At 42.5% G+C, this 27,905-nt stretch overlaps 1 protein-coding gene across 1 annotated transcript in view; it reads right to left on the reverse strand.

Annotated features, from left to right (window-relative positions):
- The window catches only part of plxdc2b (plexin domain containing 2b), a 135,089-nt gene that overhangs the window by 7,342 nt on the left and 99,842 nt on the right, over positions 1-27,905 (reverse strand). The window contains exons 8-12 of the mRNA XM_083778590.1: positions 21,281-21,376; positions 20,245-20,326; positions 12,491-12,551; positions 11,210-11,369; positions 5,676-5,714 (exon numbers count right to left, since the gene is read on the reverse strand). Coding sequence (XP_083634716.1) covers positions 5,676-5,714; positions 11,210-11,369; positions 12,491-12,551; positions 20,245-20,326; positions 21,281-21,376 — 438 coding nt within the window. The remainder of the gene's footprint in view (positions 1-5,675; positions 5,715-11,209; positions 11,370-12,490; positions 12,552-20,244; positions 20,327-21,280; positions 21,377-27,905) is intronic.

Below are 27,905 nucleotides of genomic sequence, written 5' to 3' on the forward strand. Positions count from 1 at the left end.
ATTTCAGATGACAGCAGCCAGAGGGGGAGTGGCTGAGAGCTAGCCAATTAGAACACGGGCAGTGTTGCCAGGTTTGCGAATTGTAAGCGAGTCGTAGTGTGTTGAATGGCCTTTGAATGGCATTTGTGGGCTTGTGAATTTTGCTCACATGTTGTCATAGACCTGGCGAATTGTGCTCACATTAGAAGACGGGGAGGCTTGTGTGTTTTCATTGGCTGTTGTAGTGTGTGTAAGTAGTGTGGTGAAAGGCCTTGTTTCTGGGCCTGTTGGGGCAACGTGCGGGGGTGTGGGTGCTTGGGGCGATAGTGTTTGTAGTAAACAAATGCATTGCCGGCGTGAGTGTGGAAGGGAGGCATCTTTGGTGGCAGTGCAATGACCATTGTTTGGCGGGTGGTGTTGAGTGTTGGCGATCGGCGCGATAGGAGGAGATAGGACCCGAACACTGCGAAGGGTAAGTGTGTGACGTCACTGCCGTGTGAGTGTGTGTGAGTGTAGTGTGTAAGATGGTGTTGTGGGTGTTGCAGTAGTGACGTAGCTGGCTTTGGGTCCCTTTCCGTGTGTTGGGTACAACTTCTCTCTTGTTATAATAGATGACATGCACAGGCTCTATTTGCCTTGGCTGAGGTGGCGATAAAAAAAGACTACCATCAGCCCTAGGGAATATGTGGCAGCCGACCAATCAGTTCGAGTGACTTTGTTGCTGAAGGAAGTCACCATGTTAAACATTTCAATGCCATGTTTTTTTTTCTTTGCAAAATCAACTTTATTTTGTTCGTGTTGAGATTACAATTTTAACCCAAATAACCAAAGTCCCATTAATACAGAAGTGGATAATTAGTAACGAGTATGTATTGTATTAAACATATACAATCTAAACCAACCATATTATGTTGACATAACTAGTAGTGTGCTGTTTCATCCTGTAGGTGTCACCGATGATACTAATTAAGGCTCTGTTCCATTTAGTGTAGTATTAGCTCAGTGATACCATCCCAATATAAAGAACCAAGGCATACAGCCGTCGGAACTGCTCAGCCTGGTTTTCCGTCCCACCCAGAGGTCTGCGTGAGGACGGCGAGCCCCACCCAGAGGTCTGCGTGAGGACGGTGAGCGTGTTTCAAGGCGAGTATTCCGGTTACCTTCATGTCAACATGGCTGCCGTTAAAAAGGCTTACTGAACTCGTCTTATGACAATGAAAATAACAAGAATATAAATGTTGGTAAATAATAGAAGTGTGTGTGTGTGTGTGTGCATGTGTAGTCAAATAAGATAATAAAACAAAAGATAGAAATATAAAAACTAATAATAATTTGGGATGCACGATTAATCGGTAGCATAATCGGAATGGTCCATATTGGCCATAAAAATGCCATCTCGGTATCGGATAGGTCTTAAAATAACACAGATTATTTAAATGCCAATATCCGTATCGGATCGATCTAAAAATAACACAGATTATTATTATATAATTATAAAATGCCATCTCGGTATCGGAACGGTCTCAAAATAACACAGATTATTTAATCCGAATTTTAGAATGGAAGCACTCATTATCAGTAAAGCAACCTCCTGCTAACTCCTGCATTATGTGCACATTCAAAACAGGTGGTACGCATGGGCCGTTTAGTGATAGTCAACTAGCAGGTGGTGGTGGGGTTGTAATAGTTGGTGGTGTTGTAGTTAAAGTAGCAGGAGGTTCCGTGGGTGTAGTTGCAGGTGGTGTGGTGGTTGTAGTTTCGTTTGAGACACTGACAATGACACAGCGACTGATATGTGGACAGACTGTTGGTCTGAGCAACAAAGCAGACAGGGTGATGTTCTCCATCCTCTGACTGTGATGGTGTCCATCTCAGGATGAACTGTCCCTGTGCTGGTCCAGTCAGCTCCATGTTGTGAGGTCCACTGAACAGCAGCTCAGAGACCGTGGAGAGTGTTTTCTCTGTGGTGATGGTGATTTCCAATGTGTGACCAACAGGGGTGTAGAGCTGTGCTCTGTTATCCGGGGTGGGAGGCAGGAACCTGGGTAGATACTGTCCCTCTGTACAGCTGGCTACTGCTCCATCCACTTTGATAACAAACTGTAGAGGTATATAGCTGAGATGGTCTCTGGTAGTGTAAATGGACTGAGATCCATCAATGAGTGTGACGGTGATATCCTGGTTGGGATAGTCCTCCATAAACAAATCAATAACGTAGTTATCCTCATTACTGCTGTTGGTGGCAGCAAATGACACAGTGCAATCGGTTGACGTGTTGATAAAAGAAGGAAGAGTAGAATCATACGAATTCACGCATCCAACCCGGTCTCCATCTGGGTCAAACGCTAACAGGTTGAAGTTTCTCCCACAGTTAGAAGGAACTCGTAGTGAAGGTATGATGGTGGTCTGAGGAGACCTGTTGGATTTCCCAGTGTCTGATCTGGTCCCGAGGTACACAAGCGTATACGCATCCCAGCTCACAGCGTTGTTATTGTTATTTATCCAGTTACCACCAGATAACTCCATATCCAAGTCAGTGTTGATAGGAACCAGTCGAGTCATGATTCCCTCTCGTTGACACCACTCTGAGGTGTTATACACCGTGTTTACCTCCAGGTGGCTCTCACTGCCACAGTCTCCACTATAACACTCCCATGTGTCTGAATCTGTGCAGGACGTGAAGGCGTTCTTATAGCGCAGAACCACCATCATAATTCCATTCTCGTGTCCTTTGGGTATTGGGTGATGACAGTTCCATATTAGTTGTTCTGTTGGGTTCGTCCACGCTGAGCTCCACAGAGGAGCAAGAACACCGCCGCTGTCCAACTCCAACACACACTCATGGTTTACGGAGAGAAAAAACGTTGAATTAATAAACCAGTGGAGCCGGAGGCTCTGGTTACTACCAGCGTTGCGGAAGCTATTTCTACCTTTTGTACTGAGAGAATGGAACAACATCTACTCTGCACTGGCAGGTTTTTATACACACACACACACACACACACACTGATTTGGACATTTTCCCAGGTTGTTCTAATATCAACAATTGAGTAAAACATTTGAGTCGCAGGGTTGAGAGGAGCTCTGCTCAAGCCATAAAGAGTGTCCGTAAATATAAATATAAGAGAATTGAAGAGTAGCTCCTAAAAGAAGCGGCAGAAGGCGCACACGGTACGTTACATGTTGTTGGTCTCTGTGTTTGTAAATAGTGTTGTAGTTTCGTCGATTGTTTGATTGTTTGTTTACGTTTCATCTTGTTTGTTTACCCACAATCCGGAAGTCATGATTGACCGACAGTTACAACAAGGACATTCAAAATGCATATTTCATGGTGGTTAAGAGAATATTGTATGTTTTGTGTTACAGTTTTCACGGTGTCAACTTTGGGAAATAAAAAACCCTTTTGAGACATCAGTTTGGAGCGTTGTAAATTTCTGCTGGATAGGAGCCGCTACAAGGTGTATTGTAATTGATGTATTGATCTCTGCATAGTTTTCATACAGATATATGATGATCCACTGTATTTGTTGTATAGTTAATTGAAGATGTGTATTAATTGCTGTATTGGCTTATAGACTATGTGATCACTTAATCAAAATGAGCTCACCACCTGCTATGGGTCTCATCCTATCAGGTGTGCATTTGTGTGTGACTTTATTGCCACATATTGGTCAGTAAATTTGACTTGAAACAGAGTACTTTTCTACATTGCGGTATCGATAGCCTACATTTACTTAAGTAAAAAATGTCGAGTACTTATTTTCTTTCTCCCACCACTGCCACCACTTGGGTCAGCTGGAAGCCCAAACGTAGTGGCAGGCTGTTAGTCTGAGGTGTTAGCAGGTCAGCAGCAGGAGGCAACGCTACGGAGCCGGAGCTGGGATGGAGAGCCAAGGACAAATCAACAGAGGCTCTGTCCAGACCCCCTGACTGACAGTTTCATCTGGACTCATCTGCTGAGAGGTGGTGGTGGCGGGGGGGGGGGTAGCTGGAGGGAGATTTAGCAAGGGGATGGTGAATGGTACATTTAAGCCATTTGGGCAGTGAAGACAATCAAGACATGGGGTGTGGATGCATCCAAATAGCATTCACATTGGGTCATAGTGAGCTTTAGAAACATGCCAGCAGCCTCAAGTCATGTGGACTAAAAGTCATGACAACATTCTCACTGCATGAGTTCTAGATTGTGGATGGGAACTGTCCAGTTATGGAAGAAGTACTGATATGTTTTACTTAAGTAAAAGTCTCATACCACAATGTAGAAATACTCAATTAAAGGTCCTGATTTAAAAATGTACTTGAGTAAAAGTACAAATGTATTGGCATCAATTTCACAAGTTTTCAAAATGTATTAAAATCTTTTGAAAATGGCAGATCTACAAGCTCACGGCGCATTATGAGCTTGTAGATCTGCTATTTTCATATAGCCGAACTACAGGAAAGCCATGACAAAACACAGTGAGTAAAACAACTAAAGAACGTCAGAAACTAATGAAAACAACGGCCGGGAGGTCATTCTTGGTCATTCTTGTTTCACCTAGCAGTTAATGATACGCATGTTTCACCTGGCAGTTAATGATACGCATGTTTCACCTGGCAGTTAATGATACGCATGTTTCACCTGGCAGTTAATGATACACATGTTTCACCTGGCAGTTAATAATACACATGTTTCACCTGGCAGTTAATGATACACATGTTTCACCTGGCAGTTAATGATACACATGTTTCACCTGGCAGTTAATGATATGCATGTTTCACCTGGCAGTTAATGATACACATGTTTCACCTGGCAGTTAATGATATACATGTTTCACCTGGCAGTTAATGTTACACGTGTTTCACCTGGCAGTTAATGATACACGTGTTTCACCTGGCAGTTAATGATACACATGTTTCACCTGGCAGTTAATGTTACACGTGTTTCACCTGGCAGTTAATGATACACGTGTTTCACCTGGCAGTTAATGATACACATGTTTCACCTGGCAGTTAATGATACATGTGTCATTCTTGTTTTGCAATGGCAGATTTGTCTGGTTTCCAGGCTAGGGTGGCTGGACCATTTGCTGTACTCTCTCCACTATCACTATCAATTTAATTTTTTTACAGATGCCCGAAATAACTTTAAAGAATAACCATTTCAGGCACAAAATAGACAATATAATTTCAATAGTAAATAAATAGCCTCCAATGCGGTCCATTAGCATTGATTAATAATACCCAAGGAGATTAAGCCAAGACTAATGGAACGTCAGCCAGCAAATATGTGGACCGATTCATAATTCAGTCTCCTCTCGGTAATTGCCCAAGCATATTCTGCTGTAGCTGGAATGCCCCAAGGGAATAGAGAATACGATGAGACCAATTGACAGGAGACCGAGACCAAAGCAATGTCAAAGGAAGATGTAGCATATCAAGTAACCGTTCCCTTACTGTACCTGTACTCTGAAACCTATATCCCCACACTGATGTATTGTTATACATGTGCATTTTACAGTGTGTGTTACATTCACACACCATGCAAGGCACCAACCTGCTCCCCGGTCCGGGAGCAGTTAAGAACATCTCAAACATGAAAACCAAAAAAAAAAGTAATAAGAGAGCAAATCCGTATACATGAGCACATGTTTCAGCACAGCAGTCACAGTAACTGCTACGGTTCAACTGTACGTCAGAGCAGCGAGGATGCCTACCTCCGTTGTCTTTGAGATGCAGTGCAATCTTGGTGTCGTCTGTGAAGAAAAGATATAAATACAGAGAGAGAGAGAGAGAGAGAGAGAGAGAGAGAGAGAGAGTTAAAATAAAGAAAGATTGTCAAAGCAAAATATTTTTTCTCTTTAATATTTTGTTTGGAAACACAGAGCTTGCCAAAATCAGCAACTCCCCAATGAGGGAGTAAAATATTCAATATTTTCACCGCAAGCTTCTCTCATTAATGGATTATCTTTCAAAGTGAACTGTACATGGTTGATAAAAAATTTATGTTCAGAGTTTAATGGTAGAGCATGCATTATTCAACAATGTAAAAGATCAGTCTGGGGTTAACTGTAACTACGTATATGAAATATGTAAATGTATGACCCACTTCTCCTAGAGTAGTGATAGAAGTATTTAAACACACCATACAAGATTCACACATTATGCAAATGTGCCACAAGCAAAACCAGGAATATAATTAGCGGTAGAGCTACTGTAATTGCATGTAGAGGTTCATAGTATTTGACAAAGTAATAGATAATTTCATTATTTTACTCTTACAACCACTGATGCGTTTTTCAGCCGAAAAGCTTGCGGATCTGCTAAAGAACACCTTCTTATGAAGATAAGAGGGTTTCGGCAACGATATATGCTGACAGATATGAGACAGGCAGAGTGTGAGCTCTAGAGATGATATCATTGGGTGGATCCTCTGAGACAGACACTTGCAAGCAGACAGGGAGGAGTTTCCATGTCGGATTATCTCACATCCCAGCAATTTGCCTCCCTACTGCCTCGACACAATAATAATAACAATAATAGGCCCAGGCCGTAGCGTAACGGTCTGGGCACCGGACTGGTGATCCAGTCGCGGTGTGCCGCGGGTTCGACTCCCGAACCCGACACGGCCTTTACCGCATGTCATCCCCCCATCTCTCTCCCGTTTCCTGTCAGCCTACTATCTGTCCCTTAAAAAATCAATAAAAGGCGTAAGCCGCAAAAAAAATATCTTAAAAAATAAAAAATAATAACAATAATAAAAGGTTGAGGTCTTTCACTTGCAACAAAGTTCTACCTTGTGGTATTGCCCATATGGTTTGACCAAACATTTTGTTTGCCGGATGGGAACCACAAGGTTGCCAGTTCGAACCCAGGCTCCCCCAGAGTTAGTGTCGAAGTAGCCTGACCCAGAGCGAGACATTTCTCGTCTAGAGGGGCGGGTCGCGCCTCAGAAATGCGCGCACCCTGATTGGATCTCATCGATCTGTCCGTCACCCCCGGCCCCTCCTCTCCCCCCTAGTGCAGCGCTACGTCACATCATTTAGAGCGACGCCCACCCGGAAGGGTTGACTCCCACTTTTAGACTTGTTCAGCCCACGGCTTTTTCCAGGCTTTCATCTTTCGCGCAGACGAAATGAAAGCCTGGCTATCGAGGCTAGTGTCGAAGTGTCCTTGAGCAAGACACTGAACCCCTAATTGCTCCTGATGTGCTGGTTGGTGCCTTGCATGGTTTCCGCCGACATCAGTGTATGATTGTGTGTGTGAATGGGTGAATGTAATGCACAATCTATGTAAAGGGCCTTGGATAAAGGGACTATATAAATGCACCATTTACCAATAAAATGATCCTTCATGTACACGTATCAGCCAGCTACACATACTCTCATCCCACTCTGCACTGTCTCACACACATGAACAAATATACATAGGCTACATGCAGTGGTGGAAACATAATCTAGGACAAGACAAATTTGTCATTGCAAAAAAACTAGAAGAAGGAAGAAAAATAATTCCCTCGTGCAGTGATATTTGTTTGGCCAAGCCAAGATAGTGGAAAAAGTACTCACATTTCTTACTTAAGTAAAAGTATCAATAGTGCAATGTATAAATAGTCTATAATTAAAAATTTACTTAAAGGACAACCTTCGTTTTTTTCAACCAAGGTTTATGTTTTAGGTTGTTATTAGATAAAGTAAAATATGGGGGCATTCAAACATGGTCCTAAATATGTATTTCTTTACCAAAGAATATGGTGATTATTTTTTTTATTATTTACTATAGTCCTACTAGACCCCAAGAAATTATATCTGGCAATAAAAGATCACGGGATCTATTGAGTCTACGACACACAGTATGGCATCCCCCCTAGTACCTCTACCTTCACATTCAGTAGATCCTGGGATCTTTTGTGGCCAGATGTAATTTCCTGGGGTCAAGTAGGACTATAGTAAATATTAATAAAGAAATCGCTGTCAATAAAGTAACTAGTAGCTAAAGTTGCCAATTAATGGTAGTGGAGTAAAAGTACAATATTTGCCTCTGAGGTGTAGTGGTGTAGTTCAGTAAAAGTACAGAAAATTGTAAATACTCCAGTAAAGTAAAGATACATCAAATTTGTACTAAAGTACAGTACTTGAGTAAATGAGTTCCTTTACATCCACTGCACACAATGCACACACAAACAAACACAGTCTTCTTTGAAGTGGCCTCACCAGAGCAGCATACAGTTCATGGACTGACCTATATTTGGAGGGCCGGTATGTTTTTACTGCACAGCTGGTCAACTTTCACAACATCCGTCCATTCCACAGCACCCATAACCCGCATGCCAATGGGCTTGTAGTACAGGCTATTTGAACTCCATACTCTCTCTACAAGATAATACCAGTAATACGGGTGCCCTAGTATGAAACTGAAATCAAGCTAACTGCCTTTTCTGAACAAAGAAACAAGGAGCATATAGGCCTGACATAAAGCCTCAATTTCTGATAAAGAATACTATTGCAATGGTTCACAGATTGGGGGTCGGGACCCAAAAAAGATTTCCGGGGTCTCATAGACGCATTGAGAGCTTGTAGATCGGCTATTTTCGCTGTGCAACATGCTTTCATTGAAGACATGCTGGCTTCTAGGGAATCCAAATTACTTAAATCAGTCATGCCGTGCCGACTGAGAACTTTAATCCATGCTCATATGAAGACAAATTAGCCGTTTATTGCAATTAATAGATCCAAAGCTATTAACAGGGAAATGGGGGAATGGACTGAACCCAATCAATATAGGCAATTCCACACTCGAGGCTGAGAGATAGACAAACAAACAAACAAACGACACCAAACACCATAGCCATTTGCTTTTCTTGCACCAACAAAAAAGTTAATTATAATTATGATAAATACAATTATAAGAAAGTCCATAATTTGCATCAGATAACTTTGACATTATGTATGGTTCAAGATAGCCTCCCAGTGTGCCGTTAGTAATTCACTGCACTACAGTCTGTGGAACATAACCAGCATTATTTCAACCTGTTCTATCGACAGGATGCTGCATAAAAAACAACATAGTGTGAGAGATTAATTGGAAAAAGCTCTTTTTGACAGGCCAGGGCTGTCACCACTACAATGTTTAAGTTGACGATTTAATTGCCATAAAAATGATTGCGATTAAAGACTTAATTGTGTTTTACTTTTTGGCATTGATGTGAATACAAATGTATTAAAATCAGTTTGGCCTTTAGGCTTTGTAAACAAAAATTGCACAGCGCCGATATGACAAATAGAAAAATAAATAATATACAAAGAAACTACTGACATATTTATGTCAGTAGTTGTTATACTAAGTATGTTATACTTTAAAAAAAATGCAGAAATTGTTTGACTCAAGTCTTCTTGCCTATGAAAATAATGACCATGCCTCATAATACTTTCATTATGTGGCTCATCTGTAATCACTAAAACAAAAATGTAACTCAACTATGACTATTTACTGCAGGAATGTTCTCAGTCCCCCAAGGAAGGAAACATCTCATTTTTTATTGAAGGGAGTGAATACAGCCACAGGTAATAAGGAGAAACAGTCCCCCGTCCCTTAAGTACCTATATCTGTTTTAAATCTAACCATTTTTACTGAATTCCATAAATAATTCCAAAGTCACTTTTAATTTGCAAAGACAGAGGCCAGGACTCCACCTATTAAAGATTCAAGAAATGCAGCTCTTACTCAAACAAATACAAACATTAGAATTCTAGAGTTAAACTCTATAATGTCCTGGAGGGTAACTTCAAAAAGAGACAATAATTGGGAAACTTATTTGCCGACGAAGCATGTCTGAAGACTGAGTACTCTGCTACCTAATAATCCATCATTAGAAAAATGTGAGTCTGTTTTCTAAAAGGGGATTCGTAAATCAAAGACTGATTGCAAGCTAACGGAGCTGAACAAGATGAACATGAGTCTGTGTAGATGCATTTGTTTTAGACCGGAGGGATCTTTCCAATCTGATTTTTAAGGACAAACGTGGGAGCTGTCGCCCAACTTTCTTTTTTGCTCAAGGAAGAGAAAGATCATTCTAGACATTCTTCTTGCAAGCACAGAGAGGGAGAGGAAAGCATGATGTGAACACTGTGAAAGAGATACACAGCAATCCCAATCTGAGGCTCAGTTCCAGCAAAATGCACTTCATTATAGCTTTCTGTCAGAACTACACGCAGTGTAGTGTGGATCCGGGCTCCAACAATATGGCATTTTATGTGGCTTTGTTCCAGAATGGCAGTGGTGTAAAGTAACTAAGTAGATTTATTTAAGTAGTACTTAAGTACAGTACAGTACAATTTTGAAGTATTTGTACTTTACTTGAGTATAATACTTTTACTTACACTTAATTTCATATATATTTGAACACCTTAGTTACTAGTTACTTTGTAGATTATTATTATTATTATTACAAAACATACATTAACCACTTAGACCTATATACATTCCGGCCATTCGAAAATAGCAGATCTACAAGCTCGCAATGCGTCGCAATGCAACACATTGTGAACTTGTAGATCTGCCATTTACAAAATATTTTGTGCACATTTTTAAGTTGTGAAAGGGCCTTCTGCAATATGACTACTTTTACTTTTAGTAATTGAGTACATTTTTTATACGGGGCTTCTACTTAGTACATCTACATTACAGTATTGAAACTTTTACTTAAGTAAAACATTTGAGTACTTTTTCCACCACTGCAGAATGGTGGGGCTGGCACTTGGGCTGCAACTATCGATTATATTCTTAGTCATTTAATGAATCATTGCTATTGAATACCCTTGTACGAGTGTGCTGGTTTTACACATATTGAACGAATGAAAAGTATTAAAAAGCGCTTCTGACTAAACCTCCTGACTCCACTGGATTCTCAAACTAATTTAGTTTTTTCCCCAGCTGACTTTGTCATTCTAATCAATGATGGACATAACAGCTATATCCACAACAGCACTTAAAGGGACACTTCACCCCTTCTGCAACCAGATCTTATTTTAATGGGAGACAATCTGAAACACTTTCTGGGGGTTTTATGTGGATAATGTGTGTTTTTAGATAGTTTTCAAAGTGTCCATGGACTCCATTATGTCATGGACACTGGGCTCACTTACTTCCTGGACTACATGTTTTCTCAGTAAGACAGCCCTCCCCTATCCACAAGGAGGAGCAGTGCATCAAAGCATTACGAGAATTGTTCAAAAGTGATTATTTGCTGTACCTTCCGTAGGGACGCTGGTGGGCGGGCGGGATGTGGACGAGGGGTCTCCAGCAGCAGCGGTGGTGTCTTTGCTCCTGGCCGTGGTCCTGCTCACCACGGTGGTGGTGAAGGGAGGGAGCGGCGTGGGGTTGATGATGATGTCACACGTCTTGTCCTTGGTCTGCACGAGGACAAGACACACAAGCAAGATTAAAGCAATAAGCCACAAGAGGTGTGAGGTTATCGTGTATTTTATAATGGCTGAGAGGCATGGTGAGACACGAGCACAGCGAGTGTCTCCAACCCTACTGTGTGTGTGTGTGTGCGTGCGTGCGTGCGTGCGTGTATTTTGTTGTGTGTGATACAGCTGCCCTAGAAAAAAATACAAATAATTTTGTATGTGTGTGTGTGTGTGTGTGTGTGTGTGTGTGTGCGCGTGCGTGTGACCATAGCCATAGAGGAAGCCTTTATGACCAATGTCATTAGCCTGGATCCAGCCCAAAGACCCCGCCCACTCTCTGAGTGGACTGCATCTCTTGGTCTGGTGTTGCACTGTGAACCTATAATTTCTTCGGTACAAAAATGTATTATCCAATGAGAATCGGTGGTGGGGGTGGGTCTAACGAACAACCAATCAGCGCAGCGTCATCACACAGAGCAACACACAGGTATGAGGAAGGAGGGAAAAACAACAACAATGGCTATTGGTTGAGGGAAATTATAATCCCCTACCCCTTGAAATCGCTCAGACAGGAGACAATGTCAGACTGAAGCTTCAAGAAAGCTACAGTCTGATAATCAGGCTACAATGTCATTAAATACCAACCACTTAGACTTAGACCATCTCAGAGCTGGGCTATACTGTAGGTGCCAGTAGCGTAGGAGGACATGCCCACAGACTGGTTGTTACTATAGATGGTGTGCTGTCTCTTTCATAATTGGTAGCCGCCACATATGGCGTGTGTGTGTGTGTGTGTGTGTGTGTGTGTGTGTGTGTGTGCGTGCAACGTGTGTGTGTGTGTGTGTGTGTGTGTGTGTGTGTGTGTGTGTGTGTGTGTGTGTGTGTGTGTGTGTGTATAGGCGTAAGATATGAGGGCTTTCATATATCATTGGAAAGAGTATCCATCAAACTTTCAGTTAAACAAAATGAGAAATACACACACACACACACGCACACACACACACACACACACACACACACACACACACACTTTTGATGTGGTGTGTCCCGCCGCTGTCAACAGGCAAACTAATCACAGCTGTTTGTTGCACATCATTAGAAAAGATGAGTCTGGAGTTCACCTCATCAGGGCAGCTGCTGTCCACCCAGTCCTGGCGATGGCGATCAAAACCACTGGAGCACCTGAGGACACAACATGGCACATCATCACACTGACGCAAATAATGCAACAGCTATCACTATTCTGTCACCATTATTGTTACGGAGATGTCCTCATATGGGCATATACGGGAATATATGAATGACGTATGAAGAAGTTATGCCCCGAGGGCTGCCGGCGATAGAATATTTAGTTAAGTATTTGATCATTATTACAAGTATCAGTATTTGATCATTAGGGGATCATTAGGGGATTATTAGGGGGAGGGGCAGAACACCACCAGCAATCAGGAATCAAACACAAATGTTTGGTCAAACCATGTGACTCCCATTGGAAACATTAGCTTGATTGGTGTTTGATACGTGTGAATGAGGCCTAAGAGAAAACCCACTATACGAGAGTACCACCCTAACAACATATTGGTTCTCCCCAGCAGTTATACTAAAGCAGGCTGAACAACAATTCAAAATTAATTCCTTTGAATAGTGCTTTGAAAGTGTGCACTCCGGTTCTAACCACCACATATATCGCCTCTTCCGCCCTGAGTCTGGATCCACAGAGTCCAGGGAGGGAGTGGCTTTATATGGATCGAATATGAAGGATTTGTCGAGAGGAAGTTCACTGGGTCAGGGTGTTAGCGAGGGTAAATGGGGTGGGCCTGGGGGGGGGGGGTTGGGCAGGCGGGGGTCTTTGCCTCACGGCTAGAGATTTCTAATAAATTTCAAAAGGCTGTGACTGGCCGCAATTACTCATTCTCAGTCCCATACAAGGAGTACAATTATTAACTCACCCACTGGTGAACCATCGCCTTCCTTCCGCTATGATTTCTGATTAGTTGAGGCTTTCTAAAGCACATACGGTTTTCTAGGCTGTCCCTGCAGTGTTGCCAGGTTTTGCGAGCAACCATGCCTATGGAGAAGGCAAAAGAAGCGACTAGGCTACATGACTACTTAAAACCTATATACAGTTAGGGGGGCACGGTAGCACAGTTGGGAGTGCTGTCGCCTCACAGCTAGAAGGTCCTGGGTTCGATTCCCGCTCGGGACGCTGTGGGTGCTGGTGGCGTGTTTCCTCCTCCGCGTCATCAGTGCCCATACCCAAAGGCGGGGTTGGCGAAAGGGCCTTTCTGTGTGGAGTTTGCATGTTCTCCCCGTGTCCCCTAGGGTAGGTACCCTCACAAAAAACATGCAGTAATCCTGGTCACTAAACTGCCTCCCCCTGGCCAGCCGGGGCGCCTGATGGAGGGGAAAGGAACTGGTTGGAATAACGTGTTCCTTCCACGCGCTACGTCCAACCAGGGAAACTCCCCCCTGTCAGGTGTAAAGGAGCAACTTGGACACTCAGGCATGAAGGAAGCATGAGTTCAAGTCCGTTGCTCTCCCCTTGTCCCCCATATATGGGGGACTAGGGTTGGTGGAGGGTGTGTAGAGCCCATGATCACATTAGATGATTGACACAGGGGTGAAAAATGGGTTATAAAATCGTGGGATACAAAAAATATATATAAAAGAAAAAACCTATATACAGTATATTTGGAAATAGCAGATATACAAGCTCACAATGCATCGTATCTTGTATCTAACCCGTGTGAAGTGAGGGGCACTAATATATTAATGTAAGTCTAACTCATGTTGATTAGGTGATGTAATGGTGATGTAAAATTAAATGCCATTAAAAATAGACAATATGACGCAATTTTCAACCATATATGACAACCATATATGGAGGCGTGACCTGACGGACAGATGGGTTTTGCAGGTTTTCATAGTAATGTGCAACCTAAAGTCGCAATAATAGTATACATATTCATTTGCAAATGTTTGAGAACCACTATCATGTTGACTAATGATGAATCTTTAAAAAAATATTGCTGCAAGGTTAATATTAATGGGACCTACAAAGCATCATATTTGAAAACAAAGTTAAAGGAAGAACTGTGTACTGTGAATCTGTAGTGTAGGTTTAAAACAGGGGTACTCAACTGGCGGACCGCGGTCCGCGACCGGACCGCGGACCACCTCTTTGCGGACCACCCAAAAGTTATTTACTTATTATTAAGTTAATAATATAAATAACATCAGATGGTACATTTCTCATGTGAAATTGCTGCAAAGGCCCCCAAAATGTCCCCCAAGGGCCCCCAAAATTCTGGCGCGCGCTGTGCGCGCGCGCAGTGTGGCCTGCCAGGGCGTATAACTCCCGGCCTGATTTGGAGTTCCACTCCGGGCCTGTACTCTGCACCCCATTATTGGTTGGGTGGAAGGCAATCTGATTTGTATAAGCTTGGCTTGACCATACTAAACGGGCATAGAGCCCTGCTCTCCGATGGACGCCGAGCATGGGACCGGACCTCGGTCTTATTCAAACAAATATTTGTGGACCTTCATCATTTCTAGTTGAGGACCCCTGGTTTAAAACATTAGGAAATAAGCCCAAAAATGCAAATGCACTTTAGAAGAAAACCCCCAAAAAACCCCAGACAATATTTACAACCGACCTTACTGAAAAACGAGCCCAAAGTCGCTTATAATAAGCAGACATGGCAACGCTGTATCAATGCTCTCTGGAGTTTTCTGTCAAATGGAGTGACGTCTGAGAGTTAGATACCAATATATGACTTGGATTTAGAAATGTCACAAACGTCAAAACGTCCGACAGATTATGTGCTTCATGCTGTCAGGTTCAATATGGGCCCAGTAGAGTCACGGCCATACTGTATAATGGAGCCAGCAGACTAGTATAGTTTTTTCTTTCTTAATTTCTTTAAATTGTCACTGTCATCTGGGGACACGCAAAAATAATGTGGCCCACAGGTTGAGAACCACTCAAAGAATATGGGGCGAGTAGTAGAGTCACAATCAGTCATATAACGAGGCCAGCAGAGTCGCAGTCAGCAATACAGTATATGGAGCCAGTAGAGTCACACTCATACTGTTAGCGATGGGACTGTGGCCAACATAATTGCAATTAACGACATTAATCAATATATGCTTAAAACTCTTAAAAAGGCACTTTAATTAACCACGTATTGAGAGTTTAAGTGGTACCGGATTTTAAATCTCCACTATATGAATATTGTGAGCGTTTCTTTTTGTTTGTCTGTTTGTTTAATCACGATAAACGAAAATAACAATTATCGTTATGAACTATGATTAATGGGTCCATAGTACCAGTCTTAAGTACCAGGTCTTATTACTTAAGTTAAGACCTGGAGGCGTGGGTCAATGCTCTTTGGCCACTCAGAATAGCCAAATGGCATTGATCACGCCTCCAGGTCTTAAGTCAAGTAATAAGACCTGGCACTTAAGACATGCAAAATACAGCCCATATGACTCTGTTTGTAAGTAAAACAAGCAAAAAGAACAAAAAACCAGAAGAGGCTATTGGAGAACCGGATTGGATAGGGACACATGATCTGATGCAGGACAATGTCACTATGACAGAACCCTGACCCTAAACCTAACCCTGACCACTAACCCTAACGACTGACCCTGACACAAGAAGAAAGGAGGATAATCTCAAAAATAGCCTAGGCCTATGTATATGCATGACATTCTCTAGCGTTGCACAGCGGAAATGTCAGATCTATAAACACAGTCATATAGTCAGTCAGCCAGTAGAGTGACCCAGAGTCAAAGTCATATGCGGGCCACTGGGCCAGTAAAATCCTACTCATAAACGGGGCCAGTAGACACAGTCACGGTCATCCCGAGCAGACTCACCATATTGTTGTGGAGACAAATCCATTTTCATCTTTCTGCCTCTCTGATCCCATTTAACCTTCTCCCCTATAAAAATAAATTGAAATCTGCCTCATCTGTTCAATCAGGCGAGACAGAATCCTCCCGCTAATCTCCCTCTCTTTTCTCCGCTTCTAGCCAGTGTGGGTAAAAGGTGGGATTGCCGGGGAGATATTACACTGAGCAGGTCTGGCCCGGTTGTGGTCCGATGGGAAGCACTCATGTAGGCTTTCTTCAATGGCGTCCGACTCAGTTAATTACCGTCTAACGCGCCAAGACATTGTGCTTTTAATTAGAAATGGGCCAAGGTGCCTCATTTGAATATAAATGAATCCACGTGGGAGAACGTTTCTATTAGGATTTTTGTCCCATTCACTGCTGAGTGGATGCATTTCCTTATCGAGGCTCATAGCTGATGCCTTCTCCATCTCCGAGGAGGTATATATGTACACAGTCATATATCTTCACATCGTTTGGATTCCATAGTAGGAGGTGCTTTGCATAATAGTGGAAGCTCACGCTGTGCTATTTGCAGAAGGGCGTACGGGAGTATGGTGAAAAGTAACTAAGTACATTTACTCAAGTACTGTGCTTATTTTTTACTTTCTTCATTAATTACAATTTTCAATACTTTTACTTCTACTCCACTACATCTGACAGCTTTAGTTACTAGTTACTTTGCAGATTTAGATTATTATCACAAAACATAGATTAACACCCTGAGTGGCATAAACGGAGGTCTCCAATGATATCATAACCGAGCGCATTGATGTCATTTCCGGTTGGGACGTCATCCAAAGTGACCCCCCCCCCATTTTAGTGGATGAGATCGAAGATCTTAAAACGTGAATAACTCTTGATCTAAATCAATCCGTCCAATTCTAAGCAAAGTTTATGTTTTTGACGGCCCATCGCAGTCCCGTCGCTAGTCGCGTTAGAAGTAATCATACCTCCCGTTGTTGTCGATCGCCTCGGGAGTGTTTTGGCTACTTCAGCTACATTCAAGATGGCGATAGCTGCAAATATGAGTACTTTTTCCATCACTGAGTATTATGACGCCACAGCAATTACAGTATTGCTTGACACAACTCTCAGCGTTGGAACGTTAACGACTTTAGAATGCTGGGGGACCGAGATTGGTTAAAATCCAATATTCTCCCACTTTAATCTTTGATTACAAAATGCAAATCAAAGCCATTGCATTTTGACAAACTGTGTTTGTGACACCCAGCAGCTGTGTGTTTTAGAGTAAACAAAAGCCCCACCAAGCATTTCCACTTACCAGATCAATGCCCTCTAAGCACTGACTATACTGACAGCTATGCTCGGTCTATAAGGGATGTCTGGCACCACGCTTTACTAACCCAGCCCTGCGTTTGTACTGACAGCTATGCTCTGTCTATAGGGGATGTCTGGCACCACACTTTACTAACCCAGCCCTGCGTCGTTTGCATGCTGTATGATTCACTAGCCACAACCACTTGATTCGACTCCCGAGCCCGATGGCCTTTGCTGCGTGTCACTCCCCATCTCTCTTTCCTGTCTAGTTACTGTACCCTATATCAATAAAGGCAAAAAACGTCACAAAACAATAATAAAAAAATGGGTGAACTCGTCCATTAAGCCTCAATTATACTTATATGCTATGCATGGTTGTTGCGCACCAAAAATAGCAGATCTACAAGCTCGCAGCGCGTTATCCGGTGATGCATTGATTGTAAGCGTATCTGCTATTGTTGGTGCATGCCACTGGTGCCACAAAGAAGTAAATTATAAATCACGTATTACACATTGATGTGTTCATTAGGGTTGTTCGATGCAAACATGTCGGTATCATTCATTAAATTCAGGCTCAGCGAGGCTGCTGTTACGCATGCTAATTAGCCTGTTTCTTTCAAAGCAAGCAACCGACAGTCACAAAGGACAAAGTCAGAGTCAGTCGGATGTGCATGATAGTTATATTATTAGAATAATTAAAATGCAGCTTAATTAGATCACTACTGTTATGGCATACACTGTCTCCTCTGCATCAATATATCCATGTCAGATAGTCATAAATGTGGGTCTATTGCAATGAGCTGTGGTTGCATTTGTTTGTGTCATTCGTAAAGAGTGCAGAATTTCACATAGGGCAGGACACCATCTGACCCCTCACTGTATGATTGTGTCCTAAACAGGCCACCATGACTTACAGAACTAATTATGAGAGTCATTGCTGTAATAACTGATGAATTAGGGCCTTAAACAGTCCTGAAACCTTTGTGAGAAACTTCACTCACTCGAGTCGATGGACTCGATACCTTAACTAACTTGTAACTTGGACTTTCTAACTGTAACAACTAAATCTATGACAACATTCCCCGCCATCATCACTTCATTTCTACTCTCCGTCTGTTAATCACAGGCCTTTCCATTCAACAACACAGAAAGCTCTTCCATTTCTGCTGTCAGGATATATATACCCGGTCTGAAAAATAACATTCTTTAGCAACTCAAATATTTACTTTTGTTTGAGGCACGGGGAGATGTGAGGGACGGAACGATGAGAGAGGAAGAGAGGAGGAGGAGTAGGAGGAAGTGACAGAGACGAGTGTGGGTTCGGTGTGAGAAGACGAGTTGAACGTCAAGATTAGCCCATTTTGGGCGGGAACCCCTTTTGGTATTAGCATCATGTAATGCTTTAGCTATTGAAAAATAGCAGATCTACAAGCTCATAGCGCGCTACGAGCTTGTAGGTCTGCTATTTTTGAAAAATCGGTAGATGTAGAAAACATTTTTATAATCTGATCTCAGGTCAGAGTGGGTTAGAGAGTTTGCTGACGGCAGAACCACCACCATCCCCCCCTCAGGTGCTTGTTGTGGCTTATCTTGGTGATCCAGCAAGTGAGTCGGGGGGAAAGACGAAGAGTTAAAGAGATGAAGGAGAAAAACAAGAGGGAGGCAGAGCTTTTCTCAGCAGGATTCGTGGACCTCAGCAGGAGACGGGGGGCGGGGCTGGTTCACTGGGAAGCCTCCAGCTCCATTATGAGAACCAGGTGTCAATACAAGACATCTTACACTTGCACTTGCCATACAGAAACACTTTTTTTACTTTACTGGAATATTGACAATTTTCAATACTTTTACTTCTAATCTACACATCTCTGAGGCAAATATTGTACTTTTTTTTTTACTTTTGCGGACATTCGCTGGTGAATACTACACCTCTGCTCTCTCTCTGACCAATCAAAATGCAGCCCAAACTGCGTTTTGAACTATAAACAACAATAGGTGTGAATGTACCCGGCCCACAGCTCTGCAAGATCCGGGGAGCCCACTGCACCCTCGCCTCTTATCTACGTTACTAACCTACCCTCCACCACACCAGAGCTGTTGGGGGGAGTGGAGCACTTGTGTGCGAACAGCAGGCACCAACTTCATACAGAGAGGCATGTATTTATAATAACATTTTACCGACGGCACGGGTGGGCGGGCCGTGGACCACAAATCACTCTGGGTCCAAATTGTGCTGTCTGCATCACGGTAGTGAAGAAGTGGTGGGAAAGATACCAAATTACCAATGACTCAGGAGGAGTGGAGAGGACTGCATGTGAATAATCAGAAGCAGGAGGAGGAGAGGAGTGCCGATTAATCGCATATACATGTCACATTTAGGCAGATCCGTCAAAATTCAACGGTTTAATATTTCACATTTTCGGGTCGTTTATTTGCGTCGCATTGCTAATTCGCCAGTGTGAGAGAGAGGGATGACCTTAAAAGTATTAATACACTATTGAGTACCAAAAGTAGTCATTGTGCTACAGTATAATGAGTTTTTAAATGTATTAAAACATTGGGGGCCCTATTTTGCATGTCTCTTTCGTGTACCAGGTCTTATGACTTAACTTAAGATGTATGGCCAATTCTATTTGACTGTTTTGAGTTAAGGATAAGGTTAAAGAAAGGCTGTTGAAACGAGAAAGAGTATTAGTCCAACCTGTTGAGTCGATGGCACCAGCTACAGTTGAAGTTGATCTGCGCCGAGATGCAGGAAGTACAGCTGGTGAACTGGAGACAGGCTGGAGGGAGAGAGAGGAAAGGCTAACACCTTGACAGCTTGTACAGTAGATCTATAGGGCTCCATCGTGCGCCACCCTTATCCCTTATCCCTAAACTAATTTGCCATTTTTTACTATTTAAAAAAACCTTTTAAAATAGTTCAACTAGTTATACTAGCCGATCTACATCGAGACATTGTGAGCTTGGCTATTTGAACTATTTTAAAAGGTTTGGCAAATTAGTTTAGGGATAAGGGATAAGGGGTGGTGCGAGATATAACCCCTAGTGTATTTGGCAAGTGATGACTGTGAGTCCCTGTCCCATGTGATGGATCAGCTTAACACGAGGGTGAATTAAAGTATTACTCTCATGAGAAAATGAGAAGAAGATAGTTGGAAAGTGTTGATTGGTGCTGGGGTAGAAAACAAAAAGGATGATGCTGAAAAAGAGGGCACAGAACACTGCTGAGAGTCTGCCCTTTGGGCACAAGTTTGTTATCAACCAGATTAATAACTGCTATTAGAGATTTATAATTGTGCCTTACACCCAACCGGAACAATGACATTTTTAACTGACTGGAAAAAAGAGCTAAAGTAAATTAACTAGTGGGGCTAAAAGTGAAAGAAAGAAAATGTCTGAGAATGGTGGTAGAGGAAATGTCATGGGTTCACTCAAATTGTGATGGTGCCTCCTCCAAGTGCGTGTAATACACATATGCATGCGCTCAGCAAATTTCTTGACAATCCACCTGGTCCAAATACATGAGCAAGCATATTCAAGCTTAGGTTGCACAGATATTTATTGCATGTTTGCATGTATGATGGCACACTTTGGACAGTAATATGAGTAAAAGCTATTCAATTGATTTACTGATTGATTGAATACTTTATTAGACTGCAAATGCAAACAGCCCAAGGTACTTTACAGTCAGACATTTGGGCTAAAAGGATAACTTCTCAATAAATTCTCCTTACTGGGTAAAGGCATCATCTCCACTGCTGTCGAATTGGTGATCTTAGTCTTAGTCAGCTCCACACGGTGGTACTCGTATATAGTTCTCCGCCTCACATCTAGATTGCAGCACAAGAAGGAAAACAGAAAGAATGAAAAGGGGGGTTTAACCATCATCACAAATATTCCTTTGGGAGATAAAACTGGGACAAGTGGTCCCCGCAGAAAGAGGGTGAGGGAAAGGGAGGCAGAATGAGGTCATGTGGGATGCTAGCGCAGCACTCTGTTTCCCCTCCCTTTGTGCCATGGAGACAGACAGACTACAACTTGCCAAAAGGGGGCGGAAGAAATCTCCCCTGGAGCCAATATAAATCAGCACACGTTGAAAGGCTCTCATCAGCCAAGGTAAGATTCAAAGCGATTGATTAGATACATCACTGACTCTTATCGCTCCCCGGCCCTTATAACTCATTGGGGTGCTGCAGTAAAATGCGCCGGCTGGCTATTGCCAGTCATGTACTGCATCTCCCTCTGGCATTAGTGCAGTGAAAAGAAAAACCGGGGAGGTATCACATAAATCCTTCTTAATAAAAACCTGGAAAGAATTGCCGTGCCTAATCCCATAAGTGTTAAAGATCTGCTTATAATTGCTTGTTAGCCAAAACTGCTAATACCATGGTGAAGTTAAACCCATAAAGGGATTTTTATGTGGCATGATCCACGTCAAGTGACGTAGTTTAATACACAAAACATTATTTTCCACCTCTCAAGACACTCCGCACTGCCTATTAAGCTACGGTCACACCTATTAATGGTTTTCAATGGGAATTTTGTTGGCATTGTGCAGCTTTCCACGTGTTGCGCACACCTTGCGTTTCAACGTTATATGCACCAGAGCGCCTCAAGTAGAGGAAAAAGTATATTTGAAGCAGATAAATGCTCGAGACCGTCGGTGCTTTCCCCCCTCTGTCCAATCGGCCTGGCAATGTCAAGACAGAAGGCGCTGCAAGCTACAGCCAGTGTGACCATAGCCTTGAACATGGAATGTTGCTGTTAGAAAGAATAAACACAGAAGCAACTGAGGGTTCCTGTTTTGCACAAGAGGCAAAAACAAAGTCTTAAAAGTCCTTAAATTGTCACTTCACTATCATCCGAGGACCCTCCAACAAATCATGTGGTGATGCCCCCTGGGTGTCTCAAGACTCCCAACCCACAGGTTGAGAACCACTGTAATAAACTGTCGCTGCAGCCTCTGTAATCTTCGGCTCAGCGGGACAAAAAATAAATAAAGAAAAGGGGGTCTGACTACCAAGTCAGGCAGTGACAAAGTCACTGTGGACGTGTGGAGATTGAGACTGGTATCCGTTTGAGTGCTGAACATGAAAGACGAGACCCCAAGGCCAGATTTTCTCCTCGGACCCCTCAGACCCCTTTTTTCCTGTTCAGATACCGCGACTTCAAAAGCCTTTTGTGCTGACTCTGCCTCCCCACAAACCTGACTGTGCTGACTGCACCTTATCCAACCAATCTGCTGCTCAACCCACACAGATCTCTTTCACCAGCCTACGGCTGCTATGGTGCATAACTGCACAGGGGTTTCATTAAATGAACGGAACACTGGCTGAGGGAAAAACTAGGAAGACTTTCTGCACTCGCTGTAAAATAACAGAAATGTTGTCCTTGCAACTTCTGAACTGAAAGCAGCAGTGTGGTTGCAGCAGCATGTAGAAAGGTTGATATTTGCAAAGTGCAGACGTCCGGGTGCCTGAACGGAAAAGGGGAGAATTTGCATCATGGGGCTGCTGTCAAAAATGTGTTGTGTCAACAGCACACTGAAATTGAATCATTTGTTTAGCTACTTAATCAGGATATGAAGCAGGTGGCTTGCGCACATCTAGTTCTTGGCTGGTGCACAGGACACAACGTTTCGGAGGTGAACGGCCTTCATCTAAAATGGTCTAAAATGATCTAAAATTGTGTTTTAACACAATAAACACTGTTGGAGCTAAGACTGTGTGCGGACCCCTTCTTCTCTGTATATTTTATGTAAAACCCATATCTTTAGAGTGAACATTTCTGAAAATACTGGGTTAATGAACCCAGTGGAATTCGAAGGGAGTCCCCAATCTTGAGAATGAATCATCAAGTTTCTTGAATCATTGTATTTTCGTTCACATTCCAGTCCATTTGGTCCTATAGCCAGCAGGTGCAGGCTGTACTGGAGTGCAGAGTGCTGCAGTATCGATTGCTGCGTTACCTATCTGAGCATGTGGAAAGGTGGGCTGGAAACTCTTGCTAAGGGACATTCCTTGAAGAAAGATTTTTCTGTATTTCACTTTTGCATTTTTCAATCAGAAATGTCCTTGAGCAAGACACAGAAGCTGCCTAGTGCCTACTGCTTGTTTACTCATTATCAACTTCAAGCACACTGGGTGTAGTGCCTGCTAGATTAAAGCTAACGATTTATTCGTAAGAGCAACTTCCAAAGTGCAAGATCAGAATAAATGGCAAAGCAGGTAAATAGAGTGCAGAGGAAACTATGAAGTGCTTCAAGTAACTAGGGGTAAAAATCAAACCTAGTCTAAACAACATGACAACAACATGTCTAGACAACTAAACAGCATACTTATAATAGCAGAAGAAGCTGGACTGAGATAAATCATGTAGAACATTTTAAAGGAAGACAGGTGTGGATCTGTTCATATTAAAACTAAAATAAGACGTCATGCCAATTAAAACATGGCCAATTCAGCATACATTTTACGCCACTCTAATTTGAATACTCAAAACATTTGACACTTGGCAAAGCAGTATGGGTCATGTGGCCATGGAACAAAATTAGAATGTCAGGTGATGGCAAGGCTGCTCTCCCTGGGTTAAGAAGATATGGGCCAGCTTATGCATTATGAATCACGCTCAAAGCATTATTCTTCGAATGAGTTTCTCAAACTCCCCAAAAACGAATTCAGTTTCATACCTACTGTACTTGTGTGTGCCTGGATTTATAGATGGACTGGACTTTCTAATTAAATTGGATTCTGCTTCTCGTATTATTATCGGCTGCAAGACATTGAGTGAGAGTCGGTAATTATAGTAGAAGTCAGCATTTTAGTGTTCCTCATTTTGGGGATTATCATGCAGCAAATGGTTCGTCCATCCGGAGAATCGCACCAGCTACTTGCTGTCAGGCAACAGAGCCTAACCACTCGGCTATCGGGCATCCAAGTTTGCATAGTATTTTAATGAGTTTGTTCACTGTCTGCTTGTCAGTGGACAAACTCCCACCAGCTCCCCAGTAGGTGTCAATTAATGTCAGCATGTCAGTCGATGGAGATTCATACATATATTCTCATGTTCATGGACTGTAATAACCGTTTATCACTATGCTCTGCCCTATGGGGGTTTGTGTGCTCAGAGTCTGTGTCATGTTTGTTAAATGGTAAATGGTGCATTTATATAGCGCCTTTTATCCAAGGCCCTTTACATAGACTGTGCATTACATTCACCCATTCACACACATAATATTCATACACCGATGGTGGCGGAAACCATGCAGGGCAGTGGGCACCAACCAGCACATCAGGAGCAATTAGGAGTTCAGTGTCTTGCTCAAAGGACACTTCGACACTAACTCTGGGGGAGCCCGGGTTCGAGCTGGCAACCTTGCAGTTGCCATCCGGCCACTCTACCCCTGAGCCACCGCTGCCCCCCCCCCCCCCCCCCCCCCCCCACACACACACACCCTGTTTGCACAGTTTTATTCTGGGCTACACTAAATACAAATGCATACTATATCATATATTTTATTATTTTTATATATTTTCGATAAAAGGTTTTCATCTCTCGACGAGAGTGTCCTGACTGAGCTTCATCGGTCAGAGGTCTGGTACAACAAATGGTGTGAGAGTTAAAACGGTTCTCACACTGCCACTTGGGGCAGCCAACATGCATCAAAACCTCTCTCCAGGGCAGTTTATGTGCATGTCCAGTGTATACTATATATGAACCTGCTTCTAATTTAGAATGATGGCAAACATTTCCAGGAGCTATTGCAGTACGTCTCAAGCCCTTTGTCATTGCAAGGACAGAAACTGAAGATTTTCTTTACGGAACACAGTCTTCTGGTTTTCCAGTTGGAAATTGTGCTGTGTAAGCAATCCTCATACAGAGCACTGTTTGATCAAAGGGTAATGAGACTCTTGTCCAGTCTTATTATCTTATTATTGATTTTTAACTTTACCTGATTGATTTCCAACCATTTCTATCCATTCTTGGCGAATGATGAATAAGGAATTAAATGGCCAGCTGTCGTGATTTTCATGCCTGATTAATGTTGATATAATACTTGATTTTTCTCTGGCATTTTTCCATTGTATTCTTGGAGAACAGTGGCTGTGTTTAGTGTGCATTTGTTTCCTCCCTGAGTGTGGCTTTCATTTGATTATGGCCTAATTGACACTCTTGTGCATAATTAATAACACAGCTTGTGTAAATCCTCTTTTCTTTGATAGCGTTGGTGGATTGTTGCTAAATCCTCATTAGGCTTTGTTTATGCCGTGGCTGATACGGACCGGTAATAGCTCTGATTTGCAGCTACAATCCTCTGCCACCTCCCCACTGCTGTAGTGCAGTGTTGTCATAAATGCCATTGTCCACTTATTATAAGTGACTGTGGCAGATCTATTACATTTGGCCACTGACTCTGTTTTCAGATGAGGAAAACACATTTGTAATGTTTGTATTCAGGCAGACTGTGTCTGTATGCTGTCAGTCTTTACATTTACAGATTTAGGATATTCTTTTGTCTGAAGAATATACACAATATACAGCAACAGTCCTGTAAAATAAACGATGAATAAAGAAAAACAGGTGATCATGTCCTAATAGCTACAGTATGTACGATATGGACCTGCACTAAATAATGTTTGCATTACCAGACAAACCCACATGGGCAAAACTGTAGTAATTTAATTAGAATCAGTAAAATACATATTATGGATTTCAGTGGCAGCCAGACTCAAGTATATGTTAATCAGTTGTGTCATTAGACTATACAACTCTAATGTGTTGAATTTCAATGTTCTAGCTCATTGGCCAAGCGAATACAATCTGGGATCCCATTTAGTTAAAAAAAAATCACACCCGTGTGAACTGAGTGGTGCAACTCTCCTCTCCCCCCCCCCCCTCTCTCTCTCATTAGCAGGCAACAGTGCAGCACTATCTCTCTCTCTGTTTCTGGCACAACAGTGCCCCTACTGGTACTCATATTCATACTGGTGCTCATAGTCACATAGGTTAACGTCACATAGGTTACGTAGGTTAACCAACACGGACATTGCTGATCCTTGGAGTGGTTGCACCACTCAAAAAAAGAAGAAAATATGTTTCCCCCCTTTGTTTTTGCCTCTGGGTATGGGGGCACCACTTCCTTTGTTATTTAAGGGAATTTGGGTTTGGCTCTATTCCACTTCCTTTCGGGTGCTTCTTACTAACAACAACATGACATATTTAAGGCTATGGTCACTCCTGCACACTGGCAGTATCTTGCAGCGCCTTCTGTCTTGAAATTGCCAGACCTTCGACTCATCTGATTGGACAAAAGGAGGAAAAGCACCAACAGTCTCCAGCATGCATCTGCTTCAAATATACCTCTTCTCTACTTGAGGCGCCCTGGCACATAGAACGCATAACGCAAGGTCTGCGCATCACGCGGAAAGCTGCACAACAGCAACAACATTCCCATTGAAAACCATTACAAAAAGACGACCACATAAGCAGACACCATGTTAGGTTGTTAGTTTGAAAACCACCAATCTGATAATTACAAATGACCACTTTCAGCCAACAATCAACGGTTTTGTATTGTGGCTGAAAATTGTGTGACCGACAGACACAACAAACAATCAACTAAGAGACATCACCGACCAACAGAGTAGCTTATAGCTCTTTGGTTGCAGCTAAAAATCCCACCAACACCATAAGAAGTACTTTCCCATCAAATTCCACAACCAGTCACCGAAGCACAATGCTATTTCTCATACGACAAGCAATATTTACAAGATATTAAGTGTGTCAAATGACATTCGAAACCAAGTTTCACACGTGCAACCAACGCACACAGCGTAAACTAGAACTGCACTCTGTCGAGTGCATACTTGCATGCTTGTTGCACACTAGTAGGCCATAAATGGCCAACTAGTGCGCAAGCAGAGCGCGCAAGTACTTTCGACCGCTACAAACTGTCAACCAATTACATATACATATACTATGTATATGTATATGTAATTTGTCCGTCCCAGCCAACCCGCCACTTTTTATGCGTATGCACCGTCCCAGAAAATTGTGCCTGATACGGCAGTGGTGCCAGATTACATACATGTATACACAGGAGCATTACCTTTAATCCTCCCAACACTAAAACATATCGTCATTACGTCACCATCGAAAACCAATTACACTCTGGCATTGGGTCCTTTAATCCACATATTTCTTACGTCATCATTGAGAGCTAGTTATACTATATATATAATTTGTAAGTTGATTAGCGGTATACTGTGGTTACTTTGCGCCAAAAACCGTCCCAGCCAACCCGCCACTTTTGATGCGTATGCAAATAAAACAGCAAATTGTGCCTGATTTGCTGGGACC

Source organism: Protomyctophum parallelum (assembly GCF_964188405.1).
Source record: "Protomyctophum parallelum genome assembly, chromosome: 12".
Classification (NCBI taxonomy): Eukaryota; Metazoa; Chordata; class Actinopteri; order Myctophiformes; family Myctophidae; genus Protomyctophum; species Protomyctophum parallelum.